Source organism: Argiope bruennichi, chromosome 2 (assembly GCF_947563725.1).
Source record: "Argiope bruennichi chromosome 2, qqArgBrue1.1, whole genome shotgun sequence".
NCBI lineage: Eukaryota > Metazoa > Arthropoda > Arachnida > Araneae > Araneidae > Argiope > Argiope bruennichi.
The window spans coordinates 118,953,667-118,980,858 of NC_079152.1; the positions used below are offsets into that span (position 1 = coordinate 118,953,667).

At 26.5% G+C, this 27,192-nt stretch overlaps 2 protein-coding genes across 4 annotated transcripts in view; one reads left to right on the forward strand and one right to left on the reverse strand.

Annotated features, from left to right (window-relative positions):
* Nucleotides 1-11,256, forward strand: part of LOC129955213 (protein O-linked-mannose beta-1,2-N-acetylglucosaminyltransferase 1-like) — a 206,102-nt gene extending 194,846 nt beyond the window's left edge. For 2 of the 3 annotated variants that reach the window (XM_056068205.1, XM_056068206.1), the window contains 15 exons: nt 194-321; nt 569-639; nt 1,015-1,090; nt 2,395-2,451; nt 4,191-4,271; nt 4,357-4,415; nt 5,020-5,092; nt 5,683-5,811; nt 7,767-7,957; nt 8,589-8,633; nt 8,716-8,779; nt 8,871-8,942; nt 9,516-9,557; nt 9,645-9,712; nt 10,155-11,256. In XM_056068205.1, coding sequence (XP_055924180.1) covers nt 194-321; nt 569-639; nt 1,015-1,090; nt 2,395-2,451; nt 4,191-4,271; nt 4,357-4,415; nt 5,020-5,092; nt 5,683-5,811; nt 7,767-7,957; nt 8,589-8,633; nt 8,716-8,779; nt 8,871-8,942; nt 9,516-9,557; nt 9,645-9,712; nt 10,155-10,227 — 1,229 coding nt within the window. In that variant the 3' untranslated portion in view covers nt 10,228-11,256. The remainder of the gene's footprint in view (nt 1-193; nt 322-568; nt 640-1,014; nt 1,091-2,394; nt 2,452-4,190; nt 4,272-4,356; nt 4,416-5,019; nt 5,093-5,682; nt 5,812-7,766; nt 7,958-8,588; nt 8,634-8,715; nt 8,780-8,870; nt 8,943-9,515; nt 9,558-9,644; nt 9,713-10,154) is intronic. The other variant, XM_056068207.1, reaches the window with a different exon arrangement.
* Nucleotides 5,257-25,698, reverse strand: LOC129955250 (RNA 3'-terminal phosphate cyclase-like). The gene is made up of 12 exons (XM_056068208.1): nt 25,524-25,698; nt 23,741-23,841; nt 22,608-22,751; nt 21,053-21,176; nt 19,710-19,768; nt 19,066-19,210; nt 18,179-18,303; nt 17,432-17,490; nt 15,658-15,752; nt 13,207-13,311; nt 11,857-11,930; nt 5,257-5,456 (listed from the first exon to the last, which is right to left on the reverse strand). Exons 1-12 carry the CDS (start codon nt 25,566-25,568, stop codon nt 5,453-5,455), a joined length of 1,080 nt encoding a protein of 359 aa, XP_055924183.1. The 5' UTR covers nt 25,569-25,698; the 3' UTR covers nt 5,257-5,452.
* Nucleotides 25,699-27,192: the final 1,494 nt, after the last annotated feature.

Genomic DNA, 27,192 nt, shown 5'->3' on the forward strand with positions numbered 1-27,192 from the left:
AAAATATGATCTTTTATCCATTTAGCATATCGATTTCTTAAAAATTTTTAATGCCTTAGTTTAATTGAATAACAAATTAATGCTAACACTTATGAAATACTGATTGTTACAACAATTTTATTTGTTGATTTTTATACAACTATATTTCTTTATTTGTATTCAGTCATTGCTTAAATTTTCTATTTTCTTTCAGAGAGTGAATGCGATTGGGCAGACAATGAAGAAAACAATCGGCGCAGAGGTTTCTGCAACCATATAGAGGGATATGGGAGCGTCTGTAGTTGTGTGGATCCTGCCCCTTTGGCATTTGCTCCCAAGGAAGTAAGAAGTTTTCTTTTAGATTTTGTATTTAAGTAAGCATCAATGAGCGATGAATTGAAATCTCCTATAGTATTATATTGAATGTACAGTTTTGTTTTTTTTTTTTGTTTTTTTTTACGAAAATGTATTTGCACTTAAAATGCATATGCACTTAATTATTTTTACTTTCAAAATGAACATATATCAATTGTTTGCATGTATTTTATTTATGTAGTTTTTTTTAAATTTCTGATTTTCTTTCTAACAGATTGAAAACAATCGAGTAAGAGATGTTCCAGTTGCCATTATTGCTAGTAATAGACCACATTATTTGTACAGGTAAAACTTTTTGTTAACCTTAATAAAGTTTAATGTATTTTGTTTTACAAAATCTTCGAGTATGCATTTCTTTGATGATCAAATTCTTTACATATATGAATATAAATGATGGTATGTTTAGCAATTTTGTAAACGTGAAACTGATACTAATGTGACATTTAACATTAAAAACTTCCAAGTGCTAAAAAAATTAATGCTTTGCTTTTTCAGTTAACTAAGCTAAATTGTAGTTATATGAACCAAAAATATAACAAATTATACATTATGATTTAAAGAATGTTTTATTGCTTCTAATTTTTGCTCATTTTTCCTTGAAGCTGCAATGTTATTTTTCATAACCGAATATAATATTGCAATATTTCTTTTGTATTGTAGAATGTTGCGATCACTACTATCTGCTCATGGTTGCAATCCAGAGATGATAACTGTATTTATAGACGGATATTTTGAGGTAAGCCATTTCTATTCCAAAATGCATCAATAATTTTTAGCTACTTGCTTAATTTATATTAAGACAAATTCTAAACATTTAATGAAAGAAAAACTTAATTATAGTCTTTTAATTTTTAACCATTATATGCTTTTTGAAATGATATACAATTTTAAATTTCTTTATAAATTCTCTCTGTGGCTGTCAAATTATGTTACTATGTTAGAATTTATTATATATATATATATATATATATATATATATATATATATATATATATATATATATATATATATACAAAAGTATTAGAATCAAGTTAATAGGAAAAACAAAAACCAAATAAAAATTAAACCAAAAAAAATTATAAAAATTTTAAAAAAGAATCCGGCCTGAAGACTTTTTCAAGGGTCACCCTCAGGCAGGGATTCAAAGAAAGGGATTTTTTTCTGTGAGGACATACAGACATTAAGTCTAATAATGATTCCTCGTGACCCGAAAATCCCCCGAAATTATGCTCAAGAGATATACCATTTTAACAGAAAGGAAATACAAAATAACAAATTAGAAAAAAACCACAAAGTAAAAATACAATAAAAACAATAACAATAAAAACAAAAACAGCATTAAAATTAAAATTAAAAACGAAAAGGCCAGCACATACCATCCAACAGTGAAGGAAACTTTAAACAATCGATTGTGATTTCCTGTTTTTGAAAGTTAACGGTAAATTATGTAAACAGAGGTAGGCACCCAGCGCCATCTATTGAGTGATCCAATATGCAAGTAAATTTCTATTTTTATTTAAGCCAAAAGATTAATCCCAAACCATACCTTGTTTAATTAAAAAATTGACATTACAGTAATTTCTAGGAAAATCATTTTTAATTAAATTTTTAAGGAGGATATTTGATGCTTCAATATAAGAATTTTTATTATTGCAAACCCTTTTGATCCTGTTAACTTGTGAGAAAATTAGATTTTTGAAAATTTTAGAGTTTAGATTGGAATGGTAGTTACAAAGTTTTGTTATTTTAAAGTTGAAATCATCCCTTTTATCGTATATACCAACTATTGTTTTATATATATATATTGTTTTATATATATATATATATATATATATATATATATATATATTATAAGCAGATCTATACCTTTAAAAAAATGAATACATTAATTTTTTTTCAAACTTTATAAAACTTGTATACTGTATTTATACATTAATGTTTTAAAATTATAAATTGTTCACTAATTACAGATTACATTGAAAATTATTGGTTGTAATTCTAATTTCATTGTGATCTAATTATTCTAATTTTTATATTTAGGAACCATTGGAAGTGACCAAATTATTTGGATTAAGAGGAATACAGGTAATAAAGACAGTATGTCTCTTAATTTATATCTTGTTGAGCAACTGATAGAAAGCATCAATAATTTCAAAGATGAAATTTATAATTTAGGGCTATTAGTGAAGAAAAAAAAGGAGGGGTGAGGGTTTTTCATTTTCATGTTCATCTTGGCATATGTTAGTAAAGCAAGAAAATAAATGAATGCAAATAAAAATAATGGTTTGCAGATAAAAGGCTTAAGGATAATTTTAGACTTTCATATGATCCACCCCAACCCCACCCTCAAAGTTAACATATAGAATTTTATTCTTTCTATATGATGAATTCCAAACACTTCTGTGACAGTCTTGCTAAAACTACTTGCATTTATGATATTTGATTTATAAAACCTGGAAATGTTTAATATTGTTAAATAAATTTTATAAACTGTTTTCATTTTTTTTTTTAAATAATCCAGATTTTTTTTTATTCTTTTGTATGTATGTATGTATAGTTTATTTAATTCTGACTGATGATTGTATAAGAAGGAATACAAATACCACTGTCGATAATTTTTTACATGTAGCTTACCAAAACGAGAGAAAAAAAATCGGAACTCTTTTCTATATATTTTACTATTTAATATGACCTTTCATTTGTAACTAATACATCTTTGTTTTTGCTTACTAAAAAGTATAATAATGTATAGGTTTTACTTTTTCAAATGCAGTAGTTTCAAATTTCTGTATATAAGTAATGTAGATTCAATTTTCTTTCTAAAATTTTGTTTCAGTGTGAATATATCACTTTCAGATTAATTACATGCATGAAAATACAGAGTGTAAAAAAATTTTAAAGTTATCCTTAATCAAGAATTACAAACTGATACAGTCCACAATGAATATGATTGAGAGGCAAGAAATATATGAAAATGAAACAAAATATATAGTAAAAGTTTTTGTAATTTAATTTTTAAGATGCCTAATTATACTGAAATTTTAAACTGCAATATCCGACAATGAGTGCTAATTAGTCATATTACTTTCACACACCTCTTCCTTAGGAATAAAGATTAATGAGTTTTAATCCTCTGAAGATAGTTTTTGTTGTTGTTGTCATCACTATTTTTCTCCATACCTATAGAATCAGTGCATATGAATTATAAAGAAGATTATCTAAAACCAATGCTTTTTAGATTTTGAAGCAAAATTCATTGAAGTTAGGATGGTCAAATTTTTATAGTCAAATATTGAAAATATTCAACATATGAAATTATTTTCATGTATGAAATACTTATTGGTGTAGACAATTTTGCTGTAGATGCTGTGTAGAATAGATTACTTTTTCACTTTAAACAGTAGTTTTTTGGAATTTGTTGGTAAAAAAAGTTTTTTCATTCCCTAACATATTTTTTTTTTTTTTCATATTCTATGAATTATTCTTTTTCTGCTAGTAGTTTCATATGTTAGTATATATACTTCAGGCTCTAATATTTGAAAGGTTATTTATAAAAACATTGTTAATATAAAATTTGAGTAAACATCCATTTATTTGCAAGAAGGAAAAAAAAAAAAAAATAGTAACACAGCAATTTTCAGAATTTTATTCTGGGAAAAAAAAATGCTGCAAGAACAGAATAGTAAATATTTTGTGAAATATTGTGATGTAAAAAACACATTAACATTTTGGTTTGCGTATGAAATTGTTTGCAAATATTTCTGTATTCAGTATATTAATCAGATAAAAGTATTTTTAACTACTAATCAATTTACATGTATTGCTTTGTTTAATAGCATACTCCTATTGGTACTAAAAATGCCAGGATCTCCCAACATTACAAAGCTAGTCTAACAGCCACCTTCAATTTGTTTTCAGTGAGTTATTTTTAAAATAATATCTTCTGTTAACTTTCAATAACTATTGCTATAATTTGCTTTTCTAAAATGAATGTATTTACAGGAAGCAAAATATGCTATTATCATTGAAGAAGATTTAGATGTGTCTCCTGATTTCTTTAGGTAAATTAAATTAATTTCATTAAATATATATGTGTTTTAAAATTTTTCAATTTAAAAAAAGAAATGTTATTTCGAAATCTACCTCTTTTTCATTTAAAAACATTCTATGGGAAAGATTATTAAGTTTTTGGTTTTCTATATCAAATAAATGTTACTGCAATTTTGCAACAAACAAACATCTATTGAAAGCTCTTTTAAATTCTTTGATAGTCATAATTATTTCAACTTTTATCACTTATAGGAATATGATTATCATTTTAAAATTCATTGATTGAAATATAACTAGTTCATTTAGTTCATTCAAAATATCAGTAATGAAAAGGGGGGGGGGGAAATGACCATATGAGAGTTTTTGAAGAATTGAAGAAATTAACAATTGTTTAATAAACTGAAACTATCAGAAAATGTTTTAAATTAATGGGGGAAAAGCTAAATGCTTTTAATCTAAACTTTATGCTATCCAGTATTTATAAGATGTTATATTCTAATTGTAATATTAAGCAACCATGTTATTTTGTACTTTATGACTGTATTTTATGATGGAATATTTTTGAAAATTACAAATACTAAATATAGCAATTCTCATGTATCCATATTTTCTTAGTTATTTTAGCCAAACTCTTCGCCTCCTAGAAGAAGATGAATCTATTTATTGCATATCGGCATGGAATGATCAAGTAAGAGAATTTTTATGTTTTACCTGTTGAATTATTATACAAGGTTATTTGGAAAGAATTATCCAATTACAAAATTTAATATTTTACATAATTACAAACAGTAAATTATACTTAATATGTCATTATAAATGAAAAATGAGTTTATTTTTTTCTGCCAATATGCCAGTTCATGTCAAATGTGATGTTTAAATTTGGGCAGACTTGTAGGTAAAGGCAGTATGAACACATGATCTTTAATATATTCCTAAAGAAAGAAGTGACTTGGTGTTTAATCAGTTGACCTAGGAGAGTAGGTATGTAGCATCAACAACATCAAGTCATCAGCAGCATTATGACCAATCCAACAGTGTGACTATCATGTCACCTATTGAAAAAAAAGAAAATGAAAATTACAAACTAAAAATTTAACATAAGTTGGTTTAAATTGTAAAACCCTTACTTCTAAATCAATATTTTACAGTACTTTTAAATTGTTATTTTTGGTGTTAATGGCCAGCCTGAAGCATTTAAATAATTAGTAAAAATATCTATCATTAATTGCTTTTATACATGGCAAGATTCTTTTATACTGAAAGTAATGTATTCAATAGGGCTATGAACACACAAGTGAGGATTCTGGTCTTCTATATCGAGTAGAAACGATGCCAGGTCTTGGTTGGATCCTGAAGAGAAGTCTTTATAAAGAGGAACTAGAACCAAGATGGCCCACTCCTGAGAAAGTAAGTCTGTAGAATTATGATTTAAAAATAATTTCGCAGTAGCCTAATATTCTAGGGGCTTTAACGGCCTGCTCGCTAATCTCCTGGAGGATTGAAGTAGCAATCCAAGCCTGCTACAGAAACACTGCTTGCTACAATGAAGACATTGCATATTATTATTTTATAAAAACAATTATGGTTGAGCTTAATTCATTTGCTTATAATGTCTTAATTCAAATCAAAACTGAATGAAGCTTTTTTTTTTATTTTTTTTTTTACCCTAGAAAAGGATATTTTTCTCGGAATTATGTAAGCATTTAGAAGGTAAATGAAACTTGCAAAAAAAATTATGAAAGTGCAAATAAAGGAGATAAAGAGTATCAAGATTATTTAAAGAGAACCCCTGAAAACAAATTATTTAGGTTTAACGATAAAAATAAAATAATAATCATAAAATAAGAACTTGTTAGGTGACATCTTAGCTCAATTATGAAAATGCCAATCCTGTGAATTTATAAGAATCTTAAATTTATTTTCTATTAATATCTTTACTTTCTTAAATACAGAATAAAACTTTTTGACTCTAAAAAGATTCCTTTTTATTTAAGGACGATATTATGAAGACATTCAATAAGCAAATTAAACTATCTAAGAAAAATTTAAATGTATGAGAAAAAGTAAGCTCCAAGTGAACAACATGCTTGCAGTTATGTAAATAACATTCTGAGTTATCTCATAAGGGTTATATGAATATCTGCATAAATTTCTATCATTGTTCCAAGATAGTTTTCTGACCATTCACATCCAGTCATGCTGAGCATCTTTCTTGAATCATTTCAAAACTTTCTCCAATTGATCCATTAAATTCAACTTCTTTTATGTTTTGATAATTACAGTAGTCAAATTCTTGTTTAAATAATACAATCAAAATAATGCTTGCAGTTTGAAAAATGAATCACTTGATCAATGTAGTATGTAGATGTCACTAAATATTATAGCTACAGTGGTTAAAAAAACTGAGAGTGCACCTTACTTTTATTTGATAAATCTGACTTTCAATATAAATAACACACTACCGAGAAGTGCAAACGTTTTTATTTTTACACATAACAAATGGTTTAATTTAGAGTAAAAATAAAGATAAATCAACCAAAAATTTCTAAATTCAAAAGTTTCAGAAACATTGTAAATAAGCATACGCAGAATTTTGCCTCAAAAAATTGAGAATAGACCAATGAAATTTTTGCAATATCACGCATAGAAACAAAGTGTCACTATTAAATTGCATGCCTTTTGGCTCTTATAATGACATCTAAACGTCATGGTTCCGATTTGACCAATTTTTGATGGTATCCGAAAATATTTTGCACCACTTTTTTTTAAATGGGTTTTGTTTCTAATTTTGTGTTTGGGAACCACTACTTCAAGTGTGGCCCATGAATATTAAATGGTATTGATGTCGAGGTAATGTGGTGATGTGTGAAACTGCTTTTTACAATGAAAAAGACACCATATTTTGAAGTTACGTGTATTCTGTTTGGGGACGTTGTCCTACTGGAAAATGAAATTTCCATCTAAACCAAAATTTTTAGCACTGTCCTTTAGATTGCTGCGAAGTATATCCAAGTAAACTGTATCATTTATAATGCCATCTATAAGAACTAAATTTCCTACCCTGTATGAAGCCATGCAACCTCAAATCATGACGGAGTCATGTTTAACTGTAAGATGTAATTTTTTTTATCTATACTCAGCTTGTGGAATTCAAACTTGCAAATGATAAAATTCATAAATAGTATTAAGACAAGATGCTACAATTTAATGAAATTTTCATATCATTTGCACTAATAATTTATTTTGATACATTTTCTTGGTGTTTGCAACAAATTTTCATTTAATTTTTCTGTGATTTTTTAAATGCTGCTTCATATCTTTATCAAATTTATTGTTATGTCCTTTATTGTTAATTTGCTTAGCTGTGGGATTGGGATATGTGGATGCGGTTACCAGATGTACGCAAGGGTCGTGAATGCATAGTGCCAGATGTCTCCAGGACTTACCACTTTGGTTCCTCTGGCTTAAACATGAATTCCTTCTTTCAAGATATTTACTTCAAGAAACATGCCTTTAATACACAACCACATGTAGAACTCAAGGATCTTGACAGGTTTGTTATTGTAAAGTTTATTTAAATTTTTATTTTTGCTAAAATGCTGTACATTAAGTTACTTATTAAAATACATAATTTTTTGTGGAAAATCTACATAATTTTAGACTCCTTGTCATCTTAATCATTTAATTTAATTTTTTTAATTAATGCTTAGTCTAATATAAAACTAGTTTATTATAAGAAAAAAATAAAATGGATAAAATTTTAAAGCTTTAGTTTTAAGGAATATGTCATTATCAGCCTAATTACTGCTAATATTTGTAAGTTAATTCCTGAATATTAAAAGTAATAATAATTTTTATTGATTTAAATAAGGATGCCAGTCTTAAAAAAAATAATGAATACAATGAAATAAGCAATGATAATCAGATATATTTAAATAATATAGATATTTAGTGTTGTTGTGTAAGTACACTTTTATCTTATTTTCTTCTAAATGCTCTATTTTATTAGTTTTCCTTTTGTCTAATATTTGGCCTGTATGAAGTTGCTGTAGTTTCTTGTTAGTCTGAATTATTTATTACTTTGATAATTTGTTTAAATAATATAATTTTTCTGATAATGCTCTATATTTGTAAACAAGTTTTATTTCAATTTATAGAATATTTTTTTGTTGTTGTTGTTGCAGTGTTAAAAAAGATAACTATGAAGAAGTTATCCATGATCTGTTAAGGTATTATCTCTTTTTCCCTATTTTTTTTTCAATGAAAAGTATCCTAAAATCTTCATGTTAATTAATGAATTTTATATTTCAGAAAAGCTGTTGTGCTAGATCATAGCAAATCACCTTGTGAAGAGAATTTCATTCCTGACACAAAAGTAATTCTCTATGTACAGTTCTTCTTCTTCTTCTTCTTTTTTTTAATTTTAACATTTGTTCTTTATCTAATAAATGGTTTCTTTTCTGCAGGGTGAAGTGTATGTGATGTTCATCAAGATGAATGGCCCTAGGGATTTCACTACATGGCTTCAGATTGCAAAGGTAACTGATTTTTTTTAATATGATAAATTATCCTTTATACTTAAAATAACACAATCATTAGGTTGGTTGCAATTGAACAATTAATATTGAAGGAATGGCACCTCCAAGTCTTGTCCATAATTACATTTTTTTAAATGAATACATTTACATTTCTAAGTGACCAGTATGTATTCCGAAATATTAATAATGATTCATTGAATTTTATCAATATTTGTTCTATGCATTTGAAAAGCATGGTATTAAAAAAACAATTTGAATTCTTTAAATTTGGATAGCACAATTTTAACTGGCTTTTGTAAGCTATGAATCATATTAATATGCAGATTTTTCAACAAAGGGAGGGGGAAAGAAAAAAGAATTAAACTAACAAGTTTTCCCCATCTACTAGTTTTTCCTTTATAATTATCCTTCACTAGGAAACAGACATTAAATAAAAGGGTTCCCGAAAGTGTGAACATTGTTAAATTTTTAGCATTGTATCCATTATTGGAAACATGCCAGATAAATAAAATATTAGTATTTCATAGTTTAAAAATCATTTATTATTAATAAAAACTTTTAATATATTTTTAGTGTTTCAAAATCTGGGATTTAGATGCCAGAGGTTATCACAAAGTAAGTTGTTTTTGATGATTAAATAATAACTTCATGTAACTCAATTTATTCAAAGTGAATTTACTATTTGTTTGATTCCTTTTTCAGAGTATGTGGAGGCTCTTCATGAAAGGAAACCACCTGTTAGTTGTTGGTGTGCCAAATTCTTCATATTCGTAAGTTTGCATTTGATTACATAGTATATGCAATGAATAACCCTCTTTAAAACTGACTTATATTTGATCATCACAACTGTTGATATTTTAAAAAAGATTTTAGCATCATATAAAATTTTGATTCGATGATTCAAAAATTGTATATATTCTTATTTGAACAATTTCGCTAATCACCTAATATTGAATTTTTATTAATCCTTATGTAGATATGACTTATTATGACCATTATTTTAATATTTTTGTTCTCTGGTATAAATTATTCTTTAACATGGTCTTCAAACTTTTATGGAGTAGGTAAGAAACTACTTCTTTGCGACAGAAGAATTCTAAAGCTTATTGTATATGTTTATAATATCTACTAAGATTGGACGTTTTTAACACCCATTAATTAATTTAATATTTATTCTTATGGTGAGCTGTGTTTCTTCTTCTTTCTCAACAGGTCTTTCAAACCAGCTCGTGTGACACCCATCTACTTAGAGGACCAAAAAATTGACAAGGACAGGCTTCGGTAGTGCCATAAGATTTCTCACTTTGAACATTCCGAATGCTTTCCTTCCATTAACTGAGTGAACTCAACAATCCGTCGAACTTTCTGGTGGATATGTTTTGTATATAAGCAACTTTGCTGGGCACAGTTGCCAGCGGTCCACATGTGCTTTCACAAATGGAAGAATGAGATTATTCTTTTATTTACAAACTGCATTTAACTATCGTCTATGTTTATTGATTTGTTTCTTCAACAAAGCAATGCAAGTTAGTCTGTTTTAATAAGTGATAATTAGACATGTAGCCTTGCATTGTTTTTTTCTGGACCTTGCTTGACTATGAATTGAGTAATTTTACTGTAAGTAAATTACATTAAAGGAAATGTTATATCTGTACAGCTCTGATATTTTATATGAAAAAGCAATTTGTTGAAATGCAAATGATGCCAGTAATAATCTTAATTCCCAATCAATGTGCAATTTGAAATTCTGAGTTATTCTATTTTTTAAAATGAATGATTGGCTCTTCATCTGTAAGTGCAGATGAAGGGATTTTTTTTTTTTTAATAATTTGTGTATTAAAATCAACATTAAATTTAGAATTACTTGTTTTCTACATTGGAAAATTCTCTAATGTTTACGACAAATCCCTCATTGCATGATTTCCATTCTGAAGTGCTTTAGAATGGCTTATGTAATTAATGTTTTTTTCATTTTGATTTTTAAAGTTTATCAACAGATGATGTGATATATAATCACTACATTTTTTTTAAGGAGATTATATATTTATAAGCAAGAGTGAGAACTTGCTATTTAATGCTTTTTTTTTCAGTTACTAAAGTGTTCATCAGTGTTGTGTATTGTAAATATTTTCTTTTTTGTATTAAGTGTACATATTATGCTCACTTTGCAGTGTAAACTAGAATGGGAAAAAAAAAGTGTATAAATAACGCTAAATAAAAATGTTACTGTCTAGAAAATAATATATAACTTGGGTGCAAAAAAAAATGTAGATAGTCATCATGTTGTGTATAATAAAGTGTACTTTTTTTTATATGGTGTTGATGTATTTTTCAGCAGTCAATTTCTTTCACAAGAAAATAAAATCCATAATTCTTTCTGGTATTTATAAAAATCTTGACTGAACAAATGCAGAGATACACTTATCTTACTATTATAATTGAATCTTGGGCAATTCATGGGAAAGTAAATTATATAAAAGTGACAATTTTTTTAAAACCTGAAATTAAATTAAAAATTGTCAGTGCCTATTTCAATTTTATATAACCCCACTACTGAATTTAATAATTTGTTTCCTTAAGACCTGGAGTTTTTTTTTTTTTGGGGGGGGGGGGTTAAATATAGCTTGCACTCTTAATACTAAGCAAGTTAATGCTTTTATTTTCATTATTCGGAAGCCATTTTTCTTGTAGTATTCTAATAATGCATTCAGATTTTTCCCATTAGATACTACAATAATGGTTGTATTTAATATAAATGTCAGTTACTCAAAAATACTACTTCTAATTTAACTAACTTTTTCATAAAAAATAATTTAAAGTATACCTTTGCTAATTTCTAAGAATTTTTGAAGCAAATTTTATTTTCAGCAATCACATAATATATTCTTTCATATTAATATGTAATTTCTGTCACCTCTGGAATCCAATCCCTTCACATTCCAGAATGGTGGCTTCCTGAGTTTCATCTCCAATCAGATTAAATTTGGCCTGGAAAATCGGGAAAGAAAAGTTATCAATTCCATATTTAAAAGTCAAAAATTTTCTAATTTCATACCATTCAGTAAAATGAAACAAGACCATTTGAATAAATTATGGGTCATGATTTATTTCTAAGAACAAGTTGTAATATTATTATAAAAATAATAGCTTTATAATTTCAAAATGTGAAATGCTAGATAAAAAAGGAAAGTTTTCTGCTGGACAAATATATACAGAAAATGTATTAGCCATCACATAAATTTGACTGTAAATCTTATAGCTTTCATGTTGTTACAAATAATAAATATTCAAGTTATTTATTTTTAGCTTGATAAGAAATAAAAGAGGTAGGAAGTTATCAACAATTGCTACATAAAATGAATTGACAGTTCCCATTTTCTTCTTTCATTTGCACTATAACTAAGCAACACTTCACAAGTTCATTCATAATTGTGGGAAAAGCATACATTTTCATACAGTCCTAAAAAGTGCTGAACAAAACAATACTGGTTTAGAATAGAGAAGGAAATTAAAAGCTTTATTTAAAAAAATACTGCTCTATCATTAACACATAAGATTTATTCTCAATAAAACTTTTACAATATTCTGTGAAATTCTGATCTAGCTGTCAGTGATAGTCTGAAATTTAAATAAATAAAAAACTGCAAGTATAGGAAAATTATTTAAATAGCAATTTTCCTATTATAAAATATAATTTGTAGAAATGCATTTTTCAAACATAAGATAAAATATATATAAGAGTTATATACTTATTATAAGAAGTGCAGAGATTAAGTATTTATGTACAATTCCTTTCATTTATTACCGAATATATATGAGTATAAACAAATTTCCTTTTAAAAATTAACAATATTTCATCATCAGATGCTTTAAAATGTGCAGTAAATGTGATGTATTTGAATAAATCTGCAACTGAAATACTTCGAGTCTTGTCAGAATTTTCTTTATTATTATTTATTAGTTGAGAATCTCGGATAATATTAAATAGTATATTATGGTCAACAAACAGCATTATTAAAACTATATCTTCCTGATTAGTTGATATAAATTCTACCACAAAAAATGTTTTATATTTTATAAGTTTGAAATGTGGAAATGTTACAAATAAGTGAAGAAATATTTGACAGTATTCATTATCTTACTTATGACATTCTATGAAAGAATTTTATAAGCAAGAAAAAAATCCTGGAAAATGACTAAATACACAAGTTTCAAAAAATAAATTAGTATTTTAAAGTTTGAAAAAAAAACAAAAACATCTTACTTCTGTCATGAGTTCTGCTACAAATATAGCCGTCTTAGTGTGGAGAGTAGGAGGACCAATACGAACTCGAGACTTGCCCTTGGCTAACGCCATGAAAATTACCAGCTAGAAAAAAATATAACTATTATTTTTTTAAAAAAAAAAAATATTTTATGACTTTTATTTTTTTTTATAAATGATCTTAGATAGTTAAAGACTAAAAGTATTTAGTTAATCCCATCTTACTAACTGCATTTTGGTAGCAAAAAATCTCAACTTGAGAGCAAAGAATCTTTGAATATCAAATTAAAACTCAAAATTGTTCATGCAAGGCAAACTGGTGTATACAGAAGAGGAATTTATTTTTGAAAACTAATGTATTTATGATTGAAGCTGCAAAAGGTAAAAAACTGTTTGTGTTCAAAAATTTAAAGGCTTTTGTTATAAAATGCATCTAGTAGCACTTTTCATTTTTGAATTGATGATTAAGGAAAATATTTATCATGAAGTTTAAAAGCCACAAAACAGAAAATATTTCAGCTATATCTAAAGAGAAATTTTAAGGGCAGTTCATTTTATTTCTAATCACTCCATTGAATCAGTTGTATTTATTTTGACTTTCAACTATTTATTAAATATATTGAATTAAAAATTCAATAGATAAAACAGAAATGCAAAATTAGATATTTTGTGCATCATAAAAGAATACATATAAAAGTTGATTACACATATCTTTTAATTAATTGGAATGATGAAAAGTGTTGAGATTTTAATCAAAAGAGACCCAGATTGAGAGAAAAGAAATTAGAGAATATTCACACTCAGGTTCATAGCATAATATTATGCATTAAATTCTAACAAAATATTCATCAGCTCTTAACAGATATGTTATGTTTTCAATAAAATAATTTACAATACTCTCAAAATAATAAAAGATTTGCAATTTTGCATATATTTTTAATGCAGCTCTAAGAAGCAATAAAAAAACGTTAATTATAGAAAAGATAAAAAAAAAAAAAAAAAACATAGCATTAAGTGTAAATACAATTACTTGTGCGAATATTTGATTAATCAGTTAGTTCTAAAATTATAGCTTGAGTGAACTAGATTTTTTCTATCTAATATATATTTAAATCTTAAAAAAGTTTCAAATGTAGCTTTTATTATCTTCAATTAACCAAATTTTACCCGCTTCAATGCTAATAGAAATTAATTGATTATAAGCTAGTTTAAAATCTTTGATAATTTAGACGCTTCACTATTTTTCTAATAAATTGCTTTTATATACAAATAAAATATTTTTAAAGTTATTTTTTATAAAAGTTTCATCCATCAATAATAAGAAGAAAAATTTAAAGTTTACAACATTAATCCAATATTTCAGGCATAAGAATATTCATTATTTTAACTGAATGAAAAATTGTGGTAGAATTGCACAATAAAAGGCATTTTAAAATATCAGCATAATTTAAAGGATGTGAACAATGCAAAAGTTTTAACATGCTGAAATTTTATCATTTGGCAATAAAACTGAAGATGTTTGAAAACATTTTGCAAAAGTTTCTGCATTCTGACAATATAGTATATGGCAGTCATATAAAAACTGCAATATGAGTATGTAGGTGTTTTTCTTCTAGCAATTAATGAAAATTAATGCATAAAAAATTTAAAATAGTGTCTGCTTTCATGCTGGACAAGGACTTTACGCCTTAAGAAAGAAGCGAAAAATTTCAAGTGTATTCCTAATAGTTTAATTTCACTTTTATGAATACTGTCATGAAGAAAGTATAATTTTAGAATATAAATCACTTTTTAGAATCAACTTCAAAGCAATTGCAGTAATTGATCAACTTTTTATACAAAAGAGTTGATCTTCTTAAAGAGATGCTAATTTACACAATTTGATTTATTTTTATATCATCAACATGAAGGAAATTATAGAAAAATAAAAATTTCAACTACCATCATTTACATTCCCTTTGAGTTAAGATGCTCCATCTAACTCGAGATTTTTGCATTCTTTATAACATATCCCAAGCTGGTTAAAATCCAATTAAAATTACTCTAATTATCCTGTCAACAAGATAACATATGCTAGGCACTTATTTATATATACACTTTTCAATGAAAGGTGGTTTTGGATTCTAGGGTTTAAGACCAGTTAAAAATCTACAAAATTTTTCTCAAAGCCGTATCATGAGAACTAATGCAAAAGGTATTCTTTCTATAAGTAATCTACCTAAAAAGACTATTCTTTAAGATTATTACTTTACAGCTTTTAAATGCAGATTTAAACATCTTAAATATTGAATCATAATATCTTTTTACTTAATCCCTGATTTTTAACAAATAGTTAAAGGTATATATAAACAGCATTTACTACAAAGTTAGCATGTTAATAAATTTATAAAGAAACCCCAAATAATGCAATCAATCACACTAATTAATAAGATATTTGTCATTGAGAGATACCTGATCTTGAGTGAAAGTGTCCACACATGCCCCACTCGTCACTACATCCATCAATTGTTTAGCAGCTTTCTCTCCAACTTCTTCAGCCATAACACCTGAGGTCAATTAAAATCAATTTTTAGATATTTGTCAGATATTTAATAGCATAAACTGACAAACAATTATAATCCTGTTTTTAAATTTTTCTCTGACTCTCGAATTTTTTGAGTGTTTAAAACTATTCTTTTTTCTCAAATTATCAGTGTTCAAAGTTTTTTTTTTCTCCCACCTTACATCTAGGATTCTCAGAAGCAAAAGTAATTTTGTTATTCTTCAATCTTCACTTTTAAGCTACACAAGGACTATTTTATTAGAATGGATTTGATTTTTAAATCATGATCAAAATGGCAGAGATTACATCTGAGCTGACAGCTCCTCTTTAAACTCTTGCATCATATTAGAAGATGAACATTTTGCATCAGGCAATAAAAACTAACAATCGTCTGACTAAAACAACCAAGGAATTAAAACACCATGACTAAGTCATGCACTAGGAATCTAAGACTACCTATTAGCATAAAAAGACTCTAAAGGCAATCAATCTATAAAATTTTTGTTACAATTTTCTATACAAGTCAATTGATACAATCTATGGATTAGACAACAGATTTTCTTAGATTTTTCTAATTAAAATTAAATATAGTACACTGATTAAAACTGAGGGATTATAAACTTTAGATGATGCACTGTTTTAAGAAAGATTACATAAAATATTGAAATGGGAAAAATATGATTTGAGCAAGATGTCTTTTCTAATTAAAATATATTTCATCCATGGCTGGGAATAAAATATTTTACTGACTTTGTTCATTAGTATCCTGATTTTATCTGAAGTTTTGTCTTTAATTAAAAATTACATGCAATTAAATAATGCTTAATTATAAATAGAGGAAATCAGCAGAATATTGTGTTAATTTTAATCAAAATGAAAGAATACACTTTTCTTCCCCACCCTCCTTTTTTTTTTTTAACTTAAATAAATTATTAAAGTACAGGAAAGAATGCATAAAATTTTTAAAAGGAAACACTAGAGAAATGAAAGGAAAAATGACTTCTTGTCACAAATTCAAATTAAAAATTGTCAAATATGTCATACAAATTCCAAGTCAGATTTGGTTTTTGGATTGACATTTGAGAGAAAAGTAATGGAAACACTAAAAAGTAATACATAATAAAAAATTATTTTAAAAAATAAAATAGAAATATGCAAGACTGCTGAAATTGAATGACTAAAAATAGAATAAAAGTTTAGATTTTTAATAGAATACATTAGATAGGATATCAGACTACATATTATTATCTCTTAAATATTTTCCTGTTAATCTCGAATAAAATTTTAAAATACATAAAATATCATCAATATTTATCCCTTAAAAAATGAGAAGCATTTAAAATGCAAAAATAATAATAACTAAATTGGATTTGATGTTAATTTTAAGAGAAAAATACCCATTAATAATTAAAAAAAACATGGTTCAAAATTACAATAAATAACAAATGAAAAAAATTCATTATAATAACATCAGAATTTAGTTTTGATCCAGTTACTTAATTTTAAAGAAATAATTATGATTTCAAATCAATATTTTTTGAATTTGTTAATGTATCTATGTTTCACAAATATATAAGGCATCTCTAAATTATGGTTATATTCCATATATTTTACTACAAATGCACTAAAAGATATCTAAATGTAACCAAATTCCAGTTCTGGGTCATCTTTAATAATCCTTACCTCTTTTGCCTAAAGCAGATCCTCCTATTAAGCATCCTGTTCCTGTTTTTGCCATCAATCTGAAAAATAGTGTATAATATTTCATAAAAGAATTCTCATCCATCATATAGATTGCAAAAGAAGCTAATTTCATTATCTGGGATTTCTTTCTTTTTGTTTTAATTAAAAAAAAATCAGTGAAACAATAAAGTACCAAGAAAAAAAGTCTATTAGACATCTATTCTTCAAAAAGAAAAAAAAAATGATTTGCAGACTAATACAGATTGAATGGTGTGAAAGGGGTAGATTTAAAATTAGTCTTAAGATGAAAATGTGTTAAACTGACAGCATTTTTAAAGCATATTTTTTACATTTGATTTCAAACACACTTCAATTAAGTTTTTTTGTTAATACTAGAGAATCTTTTCAAAAACTCTTTTTTAGTGAATAAAAAATTTAGTAAGAATACATACTCCAATATCATGAATTTTTGGAAGGGGGGATAATACAAGAAATATATATATAATTTATACATTTTACTTAAAATCAGCAAAGATAAAATAATTTTACAAAGGCTGAATCTTTAAAAATTTCCACACACAGATAGCAATTAAAAAATGCAAAATCAATGTCCATTTTTGAAAGTTAATATTTCTATGTCATAAATCCATTTATAATATAAAATATATCTCCAGGGTACACTGGAAAATTACTAAAATGCTTTCCATCCAAGTTTTAACATATCAAGAAAAGATAGTGAAAACATACACAATGCCACTTCCATTTCCTACAGCAAGGTGAGCAGGCTCCTTCACACGTTCCACTTTCATACTGATACCAGGAAAAGAGCTTCTGAGATAACGACAAGCAGCATCAGCCATTCCATGAGCAACCTACATAATTCAATGTTCATCTGATTTGTTTAAATACTTTATTATAACTAATTTTAAATCAGTAGTAAAAAAATGATTAAAATGATAAAAAAATAAAGTAAATGGCAGAAAATTAAAATTGAAAATTCTTTTAGATTAATGAAGTTAAAGGTTCCTGATTTTTTTCATAAGGGATGAAATATGAATAAAATATGACAATACTTTTATTATATAGTTAACATTAAATTATTTGAAGAAGTGTTCTCCATTTTTCTCTTTAAAGAAGAAAAATTATGATTAAAACATAAAAACTAAAAATTTAAAGCAAAATATCGATCAGTTTTCAGGAAATGTTTTCTGTAATAGAAAAGTTGACAACTGTAAAGAACTGAATGTTAGGAAGAAAACACTAAATATTACACTTGTTCTATTTACAATATTTTGTAATTTTTTTCTTTGTTATTTACAAATAATTATTATTTGGTTTCTGAAGTTCACATAACTGTCTTACAAACTAAAAATGAATTATTTTATGTTAGTAAGATGAGAGAAACCTCTAAATAAAAGATTAATTAAGTTAAACTATATCTTATAACATCATTCCAAATCAAAATTCCAGAAAATTATTAGCAAAAATAAAATATATAAATCTAAAATTTCATTCTTCTCTTTAAAAAAATCTATACAAATTGGTATTTCCTTACTAAAACTTATACGCAAACAAAAGCACTAAAAAATAAATAATTATTTAAATATTAATTTTGAAAGCTTAAGCTTACAAACTTTTATTGGCAACACTCCAGCCACAAAAGATCTTCCTTCAATTCCAACAATATTTCCAGGATCAAGTATTTCTATAGGCTGTAGAGTAGAATGACATGGATCTATTTTGAAAATTGCCTCACCACCTCCTTTAGGATAATAGCCTCTAAAATGCCAGAAACAATATTAAAAAAAATTTGAACAATATATATATATTTTTCAAATATAAAACAAACAAAATAATAAAATGTAATGATTTTTCTATTTACTTTTTTCACTTTTACAAATGGAATAGTTATTACAATATAAAATGAATATAATAATGAATGAAATTATAACATATTATAAAATGAAATAAGGCATGACAATTGTTTTTTCTCTGAATTATTCCATTAATTGCAACATTCAATTTTTAAAATAAATTAAGACAACATTCTACACTAAATTCTGAAAAGACTTCTTTTAATAGAGAAAAGCAATTATTTCACAAGCTTTTAAAAATCTTTTCAATCAATGCAGAATACAGTATCAATATAGAACTTCTTTCAGATAAATGAAACTTATTAAAGTCTACTAAGCTAAAATTTTCAAAATTTTTAGAAATATAAAAAAGCCAGAATTGAAATATATTTCAAATTATAGTATTTCCTCACTAAATTATTTACCTTTTCTTTATATCACATGAAAATCTTACTCCAAAACGCTCTACAATGGGCTTGAATATCTATTGAAAATACAGAAATTAATATTTATATGCATACAATTTCAGTACAGTAAACTTTTCATTTTTTTAAGAGTCTAATGACCTGATTTTAAAATAAGAGAGCTTAAGATTTAGAAGTTAGTTAAGAGGTTTTAAGAGACCAAGTCTTAAAACTGACAAATTTTTGCTTTTTGAGTACCATTATATAAAAAAAAAATAATAAATAAATAAACTACAATAATTATAAATTTCAAAAAAGTATTGTATATTTCTGAATATAAATTGGGAGTGCATTTCTTCTCCAAACAGTCATTCAAAATTCAAAACCAATACATTAACCAAAATAAAAATTGGAATTCTGTGATGTTTAAATGTCAGCATAAGGATGAAAATATTGACAAGCAGGTAACAGAAATGGAATATTTTCCAATTAAGACACAGTAAAGCAAGTGCCAATGATGACAATCTAAACTCTGTTAACACTATCTGAAGCTAGTACATTTTTCCAAAAGAAAAAAAAAAAAAAAAAAAAAGTATATTTTTTCAAAAGTTCTAAAAATTCTTGGTATATACACAGAAATATTCAATGTAAATTCATGTAGAAAACAAGCACTTATGCTGGATTCCTTTTAAAATAGTTTATTACATGAATCATCTATCAATTAAGTACTACCTTGCATAAAATGATCTGTAACACTTTTCCACAAGGTAGTATCAGTCAAAAATGAACATTAATAAAAATCACCAACTGCACTAAATAACACATTGATCTTCTGATAAGAGTTGATGGGGTATTACTTTGATTTGATATGTTTTTGTCAAACTGCTCCACTAATGTAAAAATACTGGGTCCATTTCCAATAAAATACCAACAAAAAAATAGAATAGAAGAACTAATTATAAAGAAACAAAAATAATTTATAGTAGTGTAATGATGATATTAGAACATTGCATTATAATATTAAATAAAATATAATTTATCAAAAATGTTTTAATCTTTTATCATTTAATTTTCCATAGATTACATAAGATAGTCATTTCACAATAAAAAGAAAAATTAATGAACTTCTTTATATACATCTATAAATGTATTAGTTTGTATGAAAGAAAGAAAAGTAGATTATAGTTATTCATTTTTTTAATTTATACTTTAAGGAAAAAGTGCTCGTCATTTTAGATGTCAAGTATTTGTGTGTGTGTTCATTTTGACAATAAATGAACACACACACAAATACTTGACATCTTAATAAAAAACATATGATGATCACATTTAAAGCAGCAGTATTACAAAATAAGAGATATTACCATTAATGTCTCATCAATTTGAGGTGCCATTTCTGCATTTGTGCCACCACGAAAACAGAAATCAGTAGGTTTATCGGCAAAAACTACACATGGGAATGATACTTGAAACAGCAACATTATACTTCTGCAAAATGAAAAAAATTACTTTAAAATATATCTGTAAGTATAAGCATGATATAATTTTCATTCAGGATGAGAACAAAATCCAATTCTTTTTCAGTTTTATAATATGTATAAAGGCAATCAAGATTTTTAAAAAATACTTCGGTAAGAAAATTCTAAAAATATTACACAAAAATAATTTTTAACCTATCTGAAAATTATATTAAAAAAATCTTCACAATGATATAAATTTAAATTTTGTTGAACAATTTTTCCATAATTTTAAAAATACATTGTTGAAATTTAAGTCGAACCTATTGGATCATTTGATTAAATTTTTAAATTGCTTAATTTTATTCAGTAGATCATTCAAATACTTTAACCAAAATATTATTTCACTTTAAATTATAAAAAAATTGTTATGTAATTTTTTTTTTTTTTTGTATATAGCATTTCTTTTCTCTGTGCATGATTTTGGGCATTATTTTTATTTCAGAATTTTATTAGTCATAACCAATTACTACTAATGATTTATTAAACTATTTGATCATAATTGCAGCTGAAAAATCACCATTCAGTTTAAATGAGAACTTCATGTAAAGATTTTTCTTTTTTTAAGAAATGGATTTCTTAATTGGAACAGATAAACTGGTGTTTGCCGATCAGGACCGACATAAATAACATTTTATCTGCGCAGAGTTTCACATTTGGTAAGATGGAAATGAATCTGGAATGCTTCTAAATATGACTTAATTTATTATCATGTTTAAAAAATATATTCAATTTTGGGCCCAGCAGCATTCCTGGTATGAATAAGAATTGCCACTCCCATTATGTTACACTTTTATAAAGGATTAAATTATTGCTTTTAATATTTTTGTAAAGTTTTATAATGGCTGATATCTTAACAGTGCACAGAAAGAAAGTTTTGACTATATTTTGTGGTGAAACCAGTCCCTCCATGAAGCTGCTTACCTTTGTGCATGTTCAAGTTAAAGAGTTGCCAAGCGAGAGCCCATGTTGGATGAATTTCCTGTTTGAGGAGAATACGCTCAAACGATGTAAGACGCAAGGTGAAAATAAAGTGTGTGGATTTTAATCGGAATGATTCCTTGGTGTTTATTTCTGAAGACAGAATTTCAACAACCTTCTGATAACTGCAATTTATTTCCCATAATTTCACTATGTAATGAAAACAAATAATGCAAATTTCACCATTTAAACTGCTTATTGAAGTAGAGATTTTAGGACAAAATGCTTTATAGTCATTTAATAATGATTTTTGACTGCATATAAATATCAACAAACAACATTTTCATATTGATGCAGATGACTTATAAAAAAAAACTATGAACAGATAACTTATATTGACTACTGACTACTAAACTAATAGATTACTAAACAATGACTGCTAAAGAGCAGATGACTTATAAAAGATTATGAATATGCTCACCCAGCAGTTCCTGGATCAGCTGTATACTTTCCACCTGTAATATCTCCTGGGTAGAAAGTGATCTCTGTAGATCCAACTTCAGCACCAATCAGGCGGCCATTGGTTATGTCTCGAACTAAAGTAACTCCAGACAGATGTTGAGGCCTATAAAATAAAAAGGATTTAATAATTATGAAAAATGTTAATACTAAATAAATTTAATTGTATAAACAATAAAGAAAAAAAGTTTTTTTTTTCATTGAATAAGGAAGGATCTACATTATTCTGAATAATTTAAGCTTTGCAATGCTATCACAAAGGTTTACTCAATTAGCAGGAATGTATTTCCTACATTATTTTAAGAACTACATTATTAATAAAATGAAACAGCAAATTTCCTTAAAATTAATTTCTCAAAAATAATTTTTTCATTAACAAAAATATAGAAATTGCAAACAACTTGAAATTTATAACTTTTTAAGACATTGAAAAGTGTTTCATAATCAATACTTAACATTTAAGAAAGGAATAATGTTTCAGAAGGAGTAAATTTAGATTGTGTTTACTTATTATTTAAAAATAGGCAAATTTCTCAACTCACTATATTTGTCTTTTACACCATTTAATTTCACAAACTGTCATTATTTTATTACATTAGTTCATGATTTGAGTATTGATTCATTAAAAATATAAGTACTACACCTCAAACAAGTAAACTATCATTTAACAGACAATATTCTACAAATGTAAGGATTATAAAAATATTTTAACTTGCAATCTCCATTCAAAAGTGAATGTAGAACAGATATTTAATATATATATATATATATATATATATATAAATCTAGACTAACAGAATAGCAAAGATGTGCAAGTAGTTGTTTAAAGTCCTCTAAAAAAATTTACTTTAAAATGGCAAATTTTTTACTTTAATTATTATACAGCTTTTATAGTTTCTCCTTAATTCTAATGCACTTTCTATAAAAAATAAACATGATATCAGCAGAACAATTTTAAAAAATTATATATGTTAAAAATATATTAAAATAATTCTTATAATTTCTTTATTTTAATTGTGTCCTTTTTTTTTACCTTAGATATAAACATAAATGAACTTCACAATATTTTATAATTAAGAAGCAGAAGAAAACTACCTAAGACCAGGAGTGCTTCTCCCAGCTCTTATATTGTAGATTCTAATTGGCTTCTTTAGAAGAGCACTGAATGCAAGTGCATTTCTTAAAATTTGACCACCCTAACGGGAAAAATAAAAAAATAGTTACAGTTATTACGTAAATGTAAATAAATTATTACATTGAACTTTCAGCAATTTACCACTGCACTGGTTCCTTCTTATAATGTAATGTTTTTTTAAAAATGAGTGGAAAGCATTCAAGGGAAAACGACACATAACATGCAGATATCAGGAACATTGCCACACGCAAACATCAAGTGGTTGCTTTATTATGTACAATATAATTTTGTACAATCAACCTAAATTTTACTAATTTTATTAATCTAACAGTAATCCACTTTAATATCTGCAGATTGAGAATGTACTGAACAATATTTTAACCCTTTCTAGGCCGTGGAAAGTATGCTTCCCACCAAATTTTTCAATCTTTGTATGAAATTATGTAGGTTGGCATAAGTTCTGACACATTTTTTTTAGTAAAACAGAGACTTAGATGCTTCATTTCTTTATCTCAGACAAAATGATGTGTCTTGATTTGTTACTTAATTATTAATTAACCAAAGTAATTAATTAATCAAATTAAATTTATCTAATAAGCTAAATGAATCCCTTTTCTTACACTAATTTCAAGCCTAAAAATATTTTAACATAATATGACTAGAAAAAAATGGCCCTTTTAAAGGGTTAATATAGAATATAATAATTAAGTGAAAGTTTTATCTTGCCCAAAAGATATTTTTCATGAAAAAAAAATAGCAATAAATATAAGTTAAATTGCAGTTAATGTTTTATCTTGTAAGAAAAAGCAATTATATAAGGAGAAATTAAATTGATGTAAATATGAATTTGGATTCTACACATATTGCAGTAATTACCACTTTTAAAAAATTAATTTTTTTTTTCAAGCACAGTGGAACCTTGCTTAATGAGCATAATTCATTTCCGAAACTTTCTTGTAATATCAAACACTCATTAAGCCAAACAATTTTCTCAATAAAAGTCCATGCGAAATAAGAAAAAGTGTTTCATTAAAAAGAAAAAAAAATACTCAAACAAATTTATAATTAAATTCCTTATTTATAATGCATGTTTTTTTGTTTGTTTGTTTCTTTACAAGAAAGTTTTCTTGAGACACCTTTGATAAAGCTTCAAAATGAAATCTACACATCCACAATTCTTAAAAATATCATCAATTATTTAATATAAAATACTCAAACAAAAATATTTGTGTCTTTTGAAACACAATCAAAATAAAAACACTGTTCATTATACTATATTACAAGAAGACAGCAATGATCCAAAGATTGAAAGAATGGTGATCTGATGCAGCTTTCTATCTATTTTATTACCTTTATTTTAAATTATAAAAATGAAGAACTGAACTCATAATGCTCAACTAGATGGTTCATCAAAATTAGAATTACTTTTGTAATTAATAACACAAAATATTACAGACGAATAATTAGAAATGAAAAGGTATTAATAACTAAAGTTTTTAAAGTCAATGAATATAATGTGATATAAGAATTCAATGAAACAAAACTCAGAAATATGAAAACTGAAAAAAGATGTAATTGCGTGGAAGATTCCCATGGAATATACAACTGGAATAATTTAAGAAAAATATACAGCAAAACAAAATAAAAATTAATATTCCAAAATAATATTTTAAAATTTTTTTGCGTTATTAAAAATACTTAGGAAGAATAAAATTAATTATACAAAATAAATTCAGTATTTACTCCTTCCATCATCCCACCATCAATTTCAATTAAGTTTCCAGACATCTTGGAGAAATTTGAAAAACGGTGAAGAATTTTAGAAGAGATTCTTCGAATAAATAATGACGCAATTCTCAATCACATCCGCATAAACAAAACGAATGCAATTCCGAAACCCTCCAGCTCAAACTCGTAATGCCGGTGTTGCCATTTCTAGTAGCAAATTTGAGTATCAGCTGTTTTGTTTTCCACCACTGCCTCTAGGGCAAAGATCGGAAAATGTAGTATTGGCTGTAACATTTTATCTGTTATGATTTTTTGGCTTGATCAAAAAGCTCAATAATCATCATCTACTTAGAAGAAATTACAAATTTGAGAATAATTTTATTTTAAATGTCAATAATCAATCTTCGATGCAGTGAAATCTGTTCAGTTTTAAAATACTTATTATAGAGATCTAGACCTATGGGTCACGCATTGATTCGTAAAAATAAATAACATCATCATCGCTCTATATTTTCTAACCGAATTTTCAATAACAATTGCTTCTGTTAATGGAGTCAGTTTATTTGATGTTATAAAAGGAACAGATGCCAGCATCCTGTCATAGGAGTAGCGCTTCTTCAACGTGACCTGGGGGTCCTGGGTTCGAGTCCCGATTCGGCCATGGTTGTTCCTCATCTGTTCTATCTGTGAGATGTGTGAATGTGTCCCTCTGTAAAAAGGGGTTGTGCGAATGTGATGCGCGAGTAGCTAAGACGTGCTCTTGGCCCTAGTTGGCGCTACTAAAACAAGAGACGCTCCCTTGGCTTAAAAACGCTGACTTCGTCAGCGCACTTGTCCATGGGAAGTGTTATTATAAACAACAACAAAGAAACAGATGCGCGTTGTCTGATGTTATATTATAACATCACATCCTTTTTCCTCCCACAAAATGAGAACTCTTTCAAATCCAATAACGGATTATTTTAGTTCGTTATATTAAAGTGCCATTTTGAAGTAACACTAGGGCTATTTGGGTACGGACCTCGTAATTTAGAACAGTAGTCAAATGACGGGGACGACACCTGAGCTGACATCCCCACTGACATTACATTTGGCCCCGACGGATTTAACGTGCACCAGACCCGCTAGTTCTTTGGTAGAATCGGGTCCCGAACTTAAAGCGATCCGATTCCGAATAAGTGACCTTACCACTAGGCCACCACGGTCCTGACATAGTGTGGATGAATGGTGTTCAAATTACATTATTTTTTTTTTTTTTTCATTCATTATCAACTTATAAAATTTGCTTGGAAATCAGTGCTGAAATAAGATGCTTTATACATTCATTTTTCACTTTCCCGTTTACAAGGAGCACAAAGAAAAAGTATAATAACTGTCAAAAATTTTTTTAAAACTCAGATAAAGCATAACTGTCAAAAAAATTTAAACTCAAAATTTTGACGAATTTCTCGGTTTCCTCATTTTGACAATATGAGGCCACGACAGGCGCTGATATATTTTGAGACCTTTCCTGTTTGAACTTAGCTTATATGAGCTTTTGACTCTATCTTTATACGTGTTTTCTAATATCGTTTTGTAATTTGAAGACAATTGCTATATTTTATTTCATGCATCTATGAATTTTATTTATCCTCATTTGTATACATTTTTTCAACATAAGCACACGTATACATAAAATCTTATT